Source organism: Rhincodon typus, chromosome 27, assembly GCF_021869965.1.
Source record: "Rhincodon typus isolate 14 chromosome 27, sRhiTyp1.1, whole genome shotgun sequence".
Taxonomy (NCBI): Eukaryota; Metazoa; Chordata; class Chondrichthyes; order Orectolobiformes; family Rhincodontidae; genus Rhincodon; species Rhincodon typus.
Window position 1 is genome coordinate 24,117,527 of NC_063358.1, and position 14,688 is coordinate 24,132,214.

Genomic DNA, 14,688 nt, shown 5'->3' on the forward strand with positions numbered 1-14,688 from the left:
TTATTAGTGGTATGTAACATTAAGAGAATTCGATAGTAGAGGAAAGGAAATATGGGAAGGATGTGACAGTATGGGGATATGACATTAGAAACAGTGATACTGAGAAGAATGTGGCACTAGGGAGAAAGTGATATTAAAGGAATGTCATATTTGGGACAAAGTGAGATGGCAGAAATGCGGCACAAAGAGGAGATGGCATTGAATGGAAGCTCAGATAGATGAAATTGTCCGCCCCCTTCCGCCCGCAACCCCACCCCACGTCATCTGCAAACATGCTCGCACAGGCAGCACCTTCGTGTAACAAACTAGTAAAAGCCAAGCAAGTTCGAACATTCCGCGGATTCTTCGCAATTAACTTTATTTTCCAGGTGCTTGTGGTTTTGAGCTGTATCTGTTCTGATCATTTACAAGATGTCCCGGGGTTCTCGAGTTCTTTAAGGAGTAAATGTTCATAAAGCAGGAAGTCATCAAACTTCCTTTATCACCCAAAATACATTGTACCTGACGAGTTTACACAGTACTTTCACCCGGGTCTACGTGGCTATACTTTGGTCATCAGGAGTGGAAAGCTTGGGAAGTTGGAGAATATTTCGGAACTTACTTTAATGAAGTTGTTATATAAATATTTAGTCCATAGGCCATACTTTATGTTAAACTGCACTGAATTCTGATGGAACTGCCATTAATCCGTCATTACCCGTTACGCTGAGATCAAGATGAGAAATCGTACCTGATAGTTTTATAATTGAAATAGACTCTAAATTTGTCCGTATTCTGAGGGAATTTCAGTTCTAAAGAGAAGCAAGCACTGGAAACAGCAAGAGATATTATTATGAAACAAAAATTGGTGGAGAAACTCAGCAAGCCTGGCAGCATCTGTAGAGAGAGGGAGAGAAAGAGGGTTATTGTTTCGAGTCTAGTGGCCCCTTTTCATAATTGAAGAAGCTCCTGAAGAAGGGTCTCTGGACTCGAAATGTTAAATCTGTTTTCTCTCAACAGATGCTACCAGACCTGCTGAGTTTCCTCCGCAATTTCTGTTTTTGTTTCAGGTTTCCAGCACCCGCACTCCTTTGTTTAATTTTAGGGATGTGTTGCATTGTTCTGAAATAATTACTGACCAGAGGCAGATACAGTACGGGGTGATAGCCCGTTTCTTATTAAATTGACACCTGGTTCGGAAATGCCGCTTCTGGATGTTAAATTGTGCACCTGGTTTTAAAACCTACATCCAAACTCCTGCAATGCGAATTGCATGCTAATGCGCCCTGCGGATGTATGGTAGCAAACATCTTCAAACTAGTTTAGCTAGAGCGGTGACTAAAGTTCGCTTCCTATGAAAGTCCGATTGTCATATGACTACCAAGTTACAGTGGCGACAGAATTAGTCCTTTTAACAGAAAATATCACTTCTTTTAGGACATATCTTCACTGGCCATTTTGCTAACTTAGCAACTATCTGAATCCAATTTTCAATTAGCTGGGCAAGTACTGGTTGAATCTATTTAAAATTTTGATTTTTATTTAGTACAAGTCTTGGGTACATCGAAATGTTCCCAATGCATTTTAATGTGACATTCGACAATAAATTTGGTCAATCCCGCAAAACGGCTGAGTACATTATGTATCTGTAGATTATAAATCCTATCCTATCTCCTATTAATTATCATTCCACAGGCTTGATACACAGTCCGTGTTATGGAAAATGCAATATGATCTCATTAACTCTACTCGAATTTTGCTGGGAGCTGTCGAGTGAGTGGTGTCCGAAAGACGGGGGCGGGGTGAGATTTTCACTCCCCTTTGAGAAAACTCACAAAGCAATTTCTAAAATGCGCGCCCGGTTGGAATTGGGGAATTTTAATACGCACAATGTTCGCAAATTGCTTGTCAATTCTGAGACTCCTTAATCGCGTTCGTTTTCTTGGCACCTCTTTGTTAGATATTAGTCTTACACAGACCAAACTTTGGCACTGGGACTGAGAAGTCAAAGAACACTTTGCAACAATAATAACAAAATCAAAACCCCGCAATTAACAGTGAGCAAATCGACCTCAGCGCACAGTTTACAATGGGGACGAGAGATTGAATTTATCCAACCAGAGAAAATCCTATTAAATGTTACTTTGCACCTACTTATAAAATAATTATAGACAATGATTGCATGTATAACCAGGGAAGCACTGTCGCGCCAGTGGACATATTTTTCTTTATGGTCGCAATCCATGTACAGCGGGCACTTTACGATTGTCACTCAATCTTTCTATCTAATGCCTAAATTGATTTTTCTTTCGATCACAGTTAAATTCTCTCGGAATTTTTGTTTTGTCGTGTTGAATTTGGAAATTTTTTTTCTCTCTCTGCTATGTGCCACGCACAGGATTAACTTGCGGGATTAATAAAGCGAACAGTACTCACAAAGCCTATAATTAGACAAAAAAAGATCTTTCAGTGGAACAATCAATCCACCGAGATGAGGATGAAGAAATCCCGCCAATGCTGGAAGACAGGGAGCCACCAGTGAAATGCTCAACTCCAATCTCCCTCGACTTGATTCGGGCCGCCTTGAACAAATGATATGAAGAACTTCATGCTAAAACAAACCAGTTTTAACCACCTTTTTTTTTGCAACTGCACTTAATGGAAGACGGAAAGCGAGCGCTCGGAGTGAACGTTCCAATTGGCCTTGTTTTTAATTTGACTGCTTGTCGCTGAGATTGAAGCTGCAAAATATTTCCACCTGACTGCAGTGACCAGAAATCATTTGGTGTTTAACAGAAAAAAAACGAGAAAAGGCGTCATAGGGTGTATATTGAACAGCTCCCCACCTAACCCACATTCCCCCATCTTCCCCCTGCCTCCAACCCCGCCGATCTATGGGGAAAGACAGGCTGAATAGTAATGAAAAAATAACGCACTCGGAAACTCTGCGCTGAGGCTCTCACTGTTGTCCTGTCCAGTACCCGGTAAATTTGCGTAGCATTGTTCATGCTACGGGGGCTGCTGCGGTTGTACCGTGATGCCACTTCCAAATCCAGTCGTGTTTAGTGAAACTTGTCAGATTGCACTCTGATCAGCCAGCCATAGCTCAAACACAATCCATTAGACCATACAAACCCTTCATACAAACCCAGAGAAATAGTAGGGGGGAAGAGAGCCGGACAAAACACACAATCCGAAGTGTGAAAATAATGAAATGTCTGTATTATAAACTGTCACTTTTTCGTGGTTTAAGATGTGTTTTAACTTAACGTTTCTTCCCCAACCAGCTCGTTGTTGTCAAGAGCTGCACATAGGTCACAAAGATTCATAAGTACCAGGACGCGAAATCATATGTTCCACACACACACACACGCACATTCATAGCCTTATCCTTCAGACAGTGTCTCAGTCAAGCAGGCGTTAATTTGAAAATATTTATCTTATACCAACGAAATAAATATGTTAATATACCATTCGCCAAATCGGGTAGCTATTTAAAAATCAACTGGAAAAGACACTTGCAACATTAAACTAAAACTTGCAATATGTTCGGCTTTGATTAAGAAACACTCATTCGTAAATAAAGCGAAGTATACTTCTTTTTCCTCAATATATTTATATAATTGAGAGCGTTCGACTAGATTAAAAGAGATGGGTTTTTTACCACATTAGCGAGTTGCAATAAATACGGTCGTCAGCGTTTGCAAACAATGCAGCCGCCTTCTCCCGGGCTGACTGTAAAACTAGTGCAAGGATACTGGGTGCAGCACAAAAAAAAGCCAAAAACTTCACTGTAAACTTAGCAAGTATTTACGCTCCGTTTAATTCAGTTATTTTAGCTTATTGGTGCAAGTTGCCCAATGTAACAGTAACATCGTGTCATTAATTACTGTAGGTTTAATTTTTTTGTAAAATTCTCCTGGATCTTTCGCACTCTCTAAAACTATTATATTCTCCTGAAGTGATTCGAAACATTTTTTTCTCTGGTATGTATACAACTCATATCAAGTGTTCAGTGTATTGGAACCTGTACCTGTACATCGTCCAGTCCGTGATGATTGAGGGCATGAAGAGCGATTGTGTCCACCAGTCCATGGTTGGAGTCGAGGCCGTGGCCGGAGTGGAGCAGCACGTCAGGCCGCCGGATCCCATGGTAATCCCGGCGGTGGTCGAGGCTTGACAACTGGGAGAGACCTCGGGGTTGATGCAGGATGCCCTGCTCAGCCGCCACCTCCTGGCGCTGCCTCTGTTGCCACGGGTGCTGCTGGGGTTGGTGCAGGGGGCTGGCCAGGGAGTAAGGGTCGTTGACGTGAGCGTACGGCTCCTGGCTCTGGGGGTAGGGCAGAGGCTGGTAGGGCGGCGGGAAATAAGGCGGCTGGAAGTCCGAGGAAGGAGTGTGCGAGAGCGGCGGGGCCGTGGAGTAGGGCGCCTGGCTCATGGAGCCGAGCTGGGCGAGGCGGGCACTGTGGCTACCGTTCATCCCATCGTGTCGATCCTGGGTGAGAGAAATCAAGAGAGACGATTATAGGAGCGAAACTCACTGTGTGTATAAAAGACGGAGTGGGGCAAAACCATGCAGAACCCTTCCAATTTTAGCATGACTTTATGTATAGTTGATTTTTTAAAGAACAGTTCTTTATTCAACGTTATTCTTACTTTTGTTTACAGCTTGGTGCCATTATTTTAATTGTTTTTCTCTGCTTGACTTCTGCCTCGATTTAAAACTACATCTGCGCTCTCCCCACCCCCAGCCCCGTAAGTTGCTGGGATCAAATAGATCGGCCACATACCGAGAAATAAAACCTAGTCCCAGCCCAGAGCAGAACATACTTCCCCATTCCCTTAACACACACACACACGGTCCCCGGTTTAGTTTCTCTTGTGTACTAACGTATTAAAGTTGCACCATGTGGGAGTTTCAGCTGCATTGTGAAATGTGGAAAGTTGGCTAAAATAACGAAAGCAATGAGGAAAAAAAACAATGCGAGCCAGGTAAACCATCTGTAGTACATTACTTGGTAAGATCAGCTTTTTTATTTCCCCCAGACGATTTCATCAAGTTAGTTTCCATCCCATAAAACGGCCCCGTTTTCCCCTCTCCGCCGTACTTACCATTGCAGCGTATGTGTGCACCAACATCTGTGCGATCTAGGGACACCAAATCCCGAACAATCCCAGTTTCTTGTTTCTATTTTTGTTTCAATCGGAACACACTCCAAAGAATGAGGAGAAAACGAGCCCAAAATCCATAAAGATCCGTCTGTCGGGGATATGTTCGCAAGAGGAAACCAAGCGAAAGGAGTTGGAGGCAAGGATCGGGTCCGAGTTTCTCTCTCTCTCTCTCCCTCTCTCTTTCTGTCTCTCTCACTGAGTCCGGGCTTTCTCTTCTATTAAATATCAGCAAATCTCTAATCAGCCGAGCGTGAACGAGCACCGCGCGTTCCCGACGCTCGGCTCCGGGGACGCGCACTTCCTGTATCAAATAGAACAACTCCTGATCTGGGAGGGAGAGGGAAATAGCGAAGGAACCGAAACGAGACATTTACAAAGAAAAGCCAGAGCCGATATAAATACGTTTTGCGCACTGTTGTTTATTAAGACTTGTCTGTGCGCGCTCTTCTGCTTTCACCGCTCGCAGCTTCTCACATACCGGATACAAAGTGACTGCAGCTGGGGGGCAAATCCTCCAAAGCCCAAGGACAGGGGCCAAAAAGACACGGGCCATTCGAAATGCAGATTAATCGTTGACATTTTACAGAAAATAAACGCAATTTTTTGCTTAGAAAAGGCTCCCTTTCTACTTAAAAAGCACACAAAACGACATCAATTTCAGTCCGGAGTCTGTTCCAATCTTGCGGGAAGATAACTTGGTGAAAGTTTGAGGGATGTCTGGACGGTGGAAGCCGGCAATCGCTGCGCTGTTAGGCTTTTTCTACCCTTTCTACAGTCCAGGGATGTTGCCCCAGGGCTTATTTTAAATCTGAATGCATTGAGCAGTTGGCGTCGCTTGAGGCTTCGCTGCTTCTGAAACCAGTCGGAAAGGGCTGACCGGCTTGCTGCTGAATTCTTCCCGAATTTCCATGTCCGTTCTCAGCGCCGGAGAATCATCGCCCCCGCCGAAAGCAAAGCAAAAACCAAATACAGTTCATGTTTGTTTAGTACCTTTTTGTAATAGTTCGGTGGATGTGTGGAAATGAAATAATATCAAAAAAAATCAGAGCGCGGTAATTAAACATTCATAAACTCCCTTCTGTGCAAAGTGTAGGTAACTGTACACGGTAGACTTCTGTGCTATAGTCGACATATCAACATTTTCGATTTAATGGTTAAATATTGCTATTTTCATACAATAAAGACAGTTAACAAATTGTTTCAAGAGTAAACGTCAAGGCGCACACAATCTAGCTAGGAGCTCATTTACAAATCTTGCATGGTACTTCCTTTGTGTAGCTTTTGTTAACATCACTTCAGGTAATCAATTTGTTTTTCTCGTTCCTGTCCATCTCTACTGTATTTTCTCTTAACTCCCGCAGGTATTTTGAAATAAAAATTTCAGATTGCAACAGTAGCAGCGAATGTGCAGCGTTCCCATTGCAATGTGAAAGCGCGCTGACAAAATCCGCATTTACGTTTCCAAATTAATAATATTGAAAGGACGATGATCACTAACAGGTGCAATGAATGAATTATTGGATTTAGTATGTAGGTCCGGAACTGTGTTCATGTTCTCCCTTCCAATTGCATTTAACCGGCCACCCAATGTTGTACTTGTTATATTTCAGTTCGAATTTACCCGTCAAATGAATGGGAGAGTTTAGAAATGGCCGCTAACACGCACACAGACCATTCTGCGAAACCGAAACAGGGGCTGAGTAGAACGGACTTGGGGAGATTAGACTCCAATTTGTTTGACAGGAGGGTGGATCAATACAATAACAAACACTTCAGAACAATAATTAAACTTCGTTGTTACCTATAAACCAGAAATATTCCATCCTCACTCCAACGTATGAATATCCGCAATGTTAATAATAGAATAATGTTTGGGTCAGTTGTAATGACTATTTCGTAGCGGGATTGCCATGGGGGATATCTGATTTACATTTTAAATCCCCAACGTGTCGGTTATATGTGCTATGGTGGCACCGTTATACATATAATTCGAACATTAATAATTCAATTCCCATTCAAATCCCAAACAAAATTGTTTTCTCAAATTTGTTGAAAGTTAAATCCATCCACGGTATATATCAATAGACACCGCCCCCGAAAACAAACTACGCAACTTATTTTAGAATGATCTTAGTGGCAACAAGGGTTGTATTCAGACTCTGGGCGACACTGATGTGTAAATTCAGTTTGTAGCTTGTGAAAATAGTCCATTTAGATCGAAAAGCATGTGAATCTTTGCGAGAGACAAGAGCTTTCTCAGCGATTTCTAGAAGTAACATATATTTTGGCGATCGGGGGAGAGATTGCTGAGTGAAGAAAAGGCTGTTGTGAGCATGGGAATTGTTTTTTTTAAAGGAGTTTATGCTTATGCTAAGTGCGTTTGAATGCATGACAAAGTGTTGTCTCTTTTCAGTTCAGAAAAACGGTGTCTGTAAGAAACAGAGGGATGGGGGTGTGGCGTGGGGAAGTGTAGGTGATTTTCAATGTACAGATGTACATGATTTTGATACTAGTGCCTCTCACTGGTAGCAGTACTGGCGTACTAGATGCACACACTGGCCTTTCTTCCGTTCATTCGGTTACATTGCTTAGACCTCAGTAACCATCACTTCGTGTCAAGAGCTACACCTTGGAAAAAAAATCAAAGCTTTTTGATTTCTGACTAGAATGGTTTCTCGAGGCAGCCGAGACGAACTGTTCACTGATAATGCATTTTATTACGAATGCTCAGAATCATCCAAGACATTTAGAGTTTGTCAGACTAAAGCAAATGGGGAAAGCTGCATAACGAGAAGAACAGGTTTTAAGCGTACTTCGCAGACTCTGCACCGTGTATACTAATTAACTTCACACGCAACTCATCAAACAGATCATTTGAATAATGTCCAGCGAAGGACTGTTTCCTCGGAGTTATCAATGCTAAAACCAAGAAATGCATTTTCCTGTGCATTTTTAAAGACCGTTTTTGGCGATGATCGAAGACTCAATGCAAGGAATACATTCCGGGATATTCCCCCTCACTGAACATACATGTCGCCCTACCTTTTCTACAAAAAAAAGTGCAGATATAATGCCGGAAAATCAATGGGGAAAACCAAATGTACAAAATTAACTTGAATACAAATATCAATATAAGGGACGAATAAAAAGTTTCTCCCATGTTTATTTATATATGTGCGCGCGTGTGTAAATATATACATTCATTTCAGAAGGCTATTTACAGTTTAACTGGCACATGTATATACTTGACCTTATTACAGGTTCGATCACTTTATTACGTTGATCCGAAATAAGTTTCATACTTTTTTGCCAACACGGCTAAAGTCTGTGTTCCACCTAAGAACAAAAGATAGATGGTTTTATAATTACTGCGAATGGAATAGAAATGTTTTCTTCACGATAAGGCTTCCTAGTCTGCGAAAGTGTAGAAATTCACGAATATAATTGGCACAGTAGCCGGACCTCGAGAAACGCCGAAACTAGAAAAATAAACTCAATTTCCCCGCCTAGTTTACTGCTTTTGGGACTGAGGCTGGGGACAAAGGTGCCTCCCTTATTCATGCTTTACAAGAGTCCCGTAAGAAATTAATGGCCCCCTTTAAAGTTTTGTTTTGAAGAGATGACATTAGTTATTCATAAGATACTTTAAACAGAAGGGGACCGACTGTATCTTATTAGCATTAACACAACTGATCAATTGTTCAAGACTGGAAACGTTTGCCTCTTCCCAAATCTGGAGGAGATGTCTCCTCCAGTTTTTAAAGCTACACAAGTCACTCGATGCACAACATCCGCACGATTTCCTACTGGTTAACGCCAGGAAATGATAATACAGAAATAATTTGGCAGAAGCAAGTGGCGCTTGACTAAGGGTTTTCTAAGTCTTCTAATAATATTCCACATATTTAAATTCAAAAATGCTTTTGCAGTTTTGAAATGATTATAACCTCATAATTGACTCCACCGCTTTTTTGATTACATTATATCGAAAAACGATTTCTTATAGATCTCGAATTTTTCCATCTGTGCAAACATCCTAGCGTCTGTAAACGATCCCTATTTGACTACCGTGCCATTTTACATATAGGTTCCATTTTTGCGTGTCCATGTTGAATAATCGTATGGGGTCCTGGTCGCGCTCTCTAAACGAGTTGTGACATCAGATGTCATTCAATATTTTATTTTAATTTTATTACCCGTCCTTAACTGCTTAGAATGTTGATCTGTTTTCTTTGTGTAACTTCCATTGCTGTTATGCTATCTGGTATAAAAGTGTATGTGATTCGATTCTTTCTGCCATGTCTTTGTGTAATTCGTATGTTGTCAGGAGATTTAGCCCTGGTTCTCGGTGTCAGCTTTGAGGGACATCACAGATTCATGATCTCACATTAAAATCAATTGAATTCTCCCTCTGTCGCCTGCAGCAATCCCCGGTTTTTTGTTGTTGCCGTTGGACAGGAGAGAAATGGAAAGGGGTGAATCTTATCGTTTAAGAGACCTAAATTCCTTCTTTGAACAGCTTAATCTCACCTTCAATTAAACAACTATAAAATGCTTTACAAATCTCATTTCCTGCAGAAAAAAAAACTACTAATCGATTTACTTTCTCATCTTTCTTTCCAAACAAGAAATCGTTAGCCTGTCCGGGGGACGACCTATTTTAAATTTTTCTGTCAGAACGTTCCTTAAAGCGAATTATTTTCCGCATCCACTTTTCTCCGTAAACTAAATGCATCGCTCCAGCCCCAACATGCACGGTCACACTAATGCACACATAAGATGCAAATGTGAAAGGATATCTCTAAAATTATTAAAATCAACTGTTTGATGACTTATATCAAGCTAAGTTCCAAACTCTTGCAAAATGAAAGTTCTAAAGTTAGACTCAAATTGCAACCTTTATTCATCTTTGAATCGAAAATAACATAGGTTTGCTCTATAGTTGCTAACACAAAAAAAAATACACGCTATGTTTATTTTCATAGATTTTTCTGCATTGAGTTCACAGTTCTACTTTGCGGTCTATCAGCCAGTGTGCTGGATACAGAGCAGGCTTTCCATTTTCATTCTCCGCCCTGACAGTCCCGTGTATTAGTGTCACAGTGACACCCAGTGGAATATACAACAGATAGCTTCTCGGCCTTTTGGCTAAGCTCATGTGTAAGTAGTCTCCGTTCTTACCAGCTTTAATGTCTGATACGTCCCTGAATGGAGGACTCTATATTAATCTGATTTTTGGAGCAGGGAGTTGGAATAGGGATTTGCTCCGTCCACTCCTCGCATCATCTTGATATTGCTGTGTCTCCGAGAATGGTGCACTCCAGCACCTGCAGTTCCTGCTATCTCCGAACATACTATAGATTATAGGTGGAAACCTGTTAGGTTCGTGTCTGTTGCAAACACAACGTAACAAGACTTAAAATAGTTAATCGCACGAGGACACTGCCACCTACCAAATGACTTTATCACTGGGAAAAATCAGAATTCAATGCGCTGTTTGTTTCATGTACAAACTGAAGGCAACAGTAATCGCCATCACCTCACAAGTTATTGAAGTTAGATTTTACTTGAATCGAAATTGCAATTTTTCTGTGAGTATTCAGGATTATTTGCTGGGGGTATGATGTTGATATCTTGCAGCCCTGTTGCGTGGGTGTCTACAATCCAGCCACTCATTTGCCTTCTTCTCAGAAGCAAAATTTGATGATTTATGTTAAAAAGCTGATCTAAACTTTTCTACACAGTGCTAAATGTTTCAGAAACTGCGATTCCAGATCCAAAACAAAAATCTGGGTCTAACCGGTAGTAATCTATTTAAATTAGTGGGTAGTACACAGTAGGCAAGGTACAGACAACCAGAACAATGTACCACTTTAAAACGGAAATGTACACGTAGTTCTAAATCAGCAGAAGATCACCCTATGAAGCCAGCTTGACTCCAGATTGGTACGAATACACATTCTAAAAGTCCCTGGACGATATGTTGAATCTGCTGGGAACTTTATAAATTTCTCCTACCCTAAGTAAGGGCTGAAAGCCGTCTGGAGGCTTCCAATGTTAAAAAAATAATCATCTAGGGATAGGGCTTATTTGTGTACCGAAGCATAGCTCCTTTGTCACCAAACTCAATGCGACCCACAGAGAAGTGGTGGTACAACAGTATTCTGCTTCGCCGAGGATGAAACCATTCACGCAATCCAGTGGCGCGCTTAGACGCTAGCTCTTACCACTCTTTCTTTACACCAGCTACAGAACTGTGAAATCATACAGACCATTTACTGAAGTGTTTTAAATTCAAAATTGGCCCAGAATTTGCTGTCAAAATAATAATGAGGCCAGTAACATTCATTATAATTTAAGCTTGAACGGTACAGTAAATTTATGCGACAGCCAGATGTGCGATGAAAAGCCTATAAAAGTTGCCGCCCTCGTTGGACTACTCTGCCGTACTATTTGCCTTATCACTGAAATGAATTATTGGCTTCAAGTTATTATACGTAAGATACTAGAACATTCACGCTCACCAAAAAATATAAACCAATGATTTGTAATGACGTGGAAAGTACTATTTTTGACTTATTCGGCATTGAAAATCAAATATTAAAATCGTACAGACCAATTACCTCAAGTACTAATTGTTGAAGATTTGAAAATGTCAATAATCTATACATTTTTAAAAATTATTTTCCTTTCCACTTTCTTGCCCCAATCCAACCTTTTTTCGTTTTTTTAAAAATCAGATTTGACATTTAATTCACCTCTCTAATTTACAGTTCCTTCACCACCCATGGTTTATTTCAAAGTCATCCAGTCTGATTAGTTAAGAAGATATACAATTGCCTATCCAGTCAATTCAGCTTCCAAATGCTGTGTTGCTCTCAAACTCCAGAATCACTCACACCTTCAGAGCGACTAACAAACAGCAAAGCTGCCATTAGATGCCCTCAAAAGCAAAATCTGGGCCACAAACTTTTTTTTTAAAATTAAAAAACTCAAAGAATCATCAGCAACAACTCACATTTTTATGGTTTATTTCATGCAATAAAACATTGCAAGTTGCTTCACAGGAGACAAAAGCTAACAACTCTAATTTTAAAAAAGACTGATAATTTAACAAAAGTAGGTAAAAGACTAAGTATCTGCTTAAATCAAAATACACCAAACTCTGTTTTAACTGAAGCAGCATAATTCCATACTGTTCACTCATGTTGTGCTAGAAGTGGCACCAGCTCCATATGTAACTGCAGTATGAAATAAATAGTTAAACAGCGAAAAGTGAAAATAAATGTTTTCTGGTATGTGCTTGACCTATCAGTCACAATCTAACTGTAATGTACCTTACTCATATCTCTCCTTGAATACTGTATCCAATTCTGGTCATCATGACACAGGGTTCAAAATGTTGGAGGCAGTGTACATAATGGCCACAGGGCTGACCGCCTAATGTTAGACATCTGAGTTATGAGGAAAGAAAGAGAGTCTTGGACTTTACAGCCTACAAAGGAAATTTCTAAATTATACTTCTACTATGGAGATATGAAATACAGTAACCAGTATTGAAAATGTAAATCTAGATAAGTATTTTAAATTAAACTACCAGAATAGTAAAACAAAATTTGACTGTCATCAGAAAGTTCTTCTTAAAAAGTATGATGATTACAGACAAACAATGCAACATATGCTTGATGCTGGAAACTGTAATTCCCTTCCTAACAGTGGTTCAAGAAAGTGGTTCATCATCACCAACTCAAGGCAAATAGAGATGGGCAATAAATGCTGGCCTATCTAAATACCAATATTCCGTAAGCAAATAAATTTTTAAAAAATCTGAATCAAAAACACAAACACAACACTAAAAATACTCAGTTCGTCAGACACTATTAGTTTAGGTGGCTTGGCTATGCTAAATTGCCCATAGTGTCCAGGGATGAGCAGGCTAGATGGATTAGCTGAGGGAAAAGCAGGGTTACATGGAGAGGGTGGGAGGTGGTCTGGGTGGGATTCTCTTCAGAGGGTAAATGTGGACTTGATGGGCCAAATGGCCTGCTTCCACACTGTAGGGATTCTAGATCCTGTGATTCTATGATCTCTAGAGAGGGACACAGAGTTAACAATTCAGGTTGATGGCCTTTCATAAGAACTGGGAAAAGTTAGAAATATAGCAACTTCCAGCTTACATAAAAAGAAAGTTGGAACAATGTAAGGGAAGGTCTGTGCTAAGGCAAAATGGAGGAGAGATTAGATGACAAAAGGGATCATTATGCAAGACAAAAGGCAATACCAATGTGACAAGAAAAGAAATTAAAGACAGAGCTAGATGAATTCTGAATGGAAATAACAAAGCTATCATAAATAGCTGCAGTCTTTAAAAATGACAGGAGAAATTATCATCTGAAATTATTGAACTCAATGTTAATCTGGAAAGCTGTAAAGTACTTTATCAAAAGATAAGATTATGTTGTTCTAGTTAATTTTCAATTTTATTGGAACAGTTTAGGAGGCTAAGGACAGAGAGGCCATAATGGAAGTAGGTCAGAGAATTAAATGGCAAATATTAAGATCTAAAACAGAACTGTTAAATTTATATCATGATCTGGTTAGGGACCAATAACATTTTTTTTAACAATATACAAAATTTGTCCTTCCAGGTATTGACTAAGTGAGTAAAGCCACAAGATTCCAGTGATTTTAAACAAACATATAAACTTCACTATACAAGATTAGAAAATGAACACAAATATACACAGATGACTTATTTTCTAATATCTAGAATTAACGAGTTAAATATGATTTGGCAGTCAAAATGTGAATGAACATCCCATAAAAGACATTGAAAAAGCAGATGCAGTCAAGACAGATCCCAAGATTTTTAGCAACCCAGCCTAATGTTAATGACACTGTTGATCACCAAATCTCTTTAAAACTTTGTCTCTTTCACAAAGGAATATCAAATCTTCACTTTTGAAGATCAAACATCGGATTTTCCTCAAAAGCTATTTCACTTTGGATTGCCTCAAAGGGTGCTCACCTTCCAGTGGTTTGAACTTTTTTTGGGACTGCTCTCCCTGAATTTCTAAGGCTGTACTCCAGCACCTGTTCCTGGCATAATTCCAGCTCTTTTATAGACACCTAGTTTCACTAAATTGGCACAATCCCTGTACTTCTTTCAATGCCAGTTTCTCAGCTACATCGAACTACAAATTTCGCTCCTGGGCTTCTTTGAGCCCCAATCCTCTGCTGCACTGGGCAGACAATCCTGTCTAGTAATGTTACTAGATTTGTAATCCAGAAATCCATGTTAATGCTCTGCGAACATGGATTCATATCTCACCATGACAAATGGTGAAAGCTGAATTCACTTTTTTAAAAAAATCTGTAATTAAAAGCTATCCTAGTGCAACCATGTAATCATTGTTATTAAAAACTTATCTAGTTCATTCATGTCTTTCTGGGAGGTCAATCTACCATCCTTACCTTTGTTTGGACTACATGTGACTCCAGACCCATAGCACCTTCTAGGGATGGGTGATAAATATA

The 14,688-nt window shown here is 40.1% G+C and overlaps 1 protein-coding gene and 1 non-coding gene across 2 annotated transcripts in view; one reads left to right on the top strand and one right to left on the bottom strand.

Annotated features, from left to right (window-relative positions):
- tfap2e (transcription factor AP-2 epsilon) overlaps positions 1–5,360 on the bottom strand; it is a 67,560-nt gene extending 62,200 nt beyond the window's left edge. The window contains exons 1-2 of the mRNA XM_020511357.2: positions 5,092–5,360; positions 4,013–4,474 (exon numbers count right to left, since the gene is read on the bottom strand). Coding sequence (XP_020366946.1) covers positions 4,013–4,474; positions 5,092–5,118 — 489 coding nt within the window. The 5' untranslated portion in view covers positions 5,119–5,360. The remainder of the gene's footprint in view (positions 1–4,012; positions 4,475–5,091) is intronic.
- Positions 5,361–10,279: 4,919 nt separating this feature from the next.
- Positions 10,280–10,475, top strand: LOC125486311. Its single transcript, XR_007264999.1, has one exon. It is a non-coding gene; the product is annotated as a U2 spliceosomal RNA (small nuclear RNA).
- Positions 10,476–14,688: the final 4,213 nt, after the last annotated feature.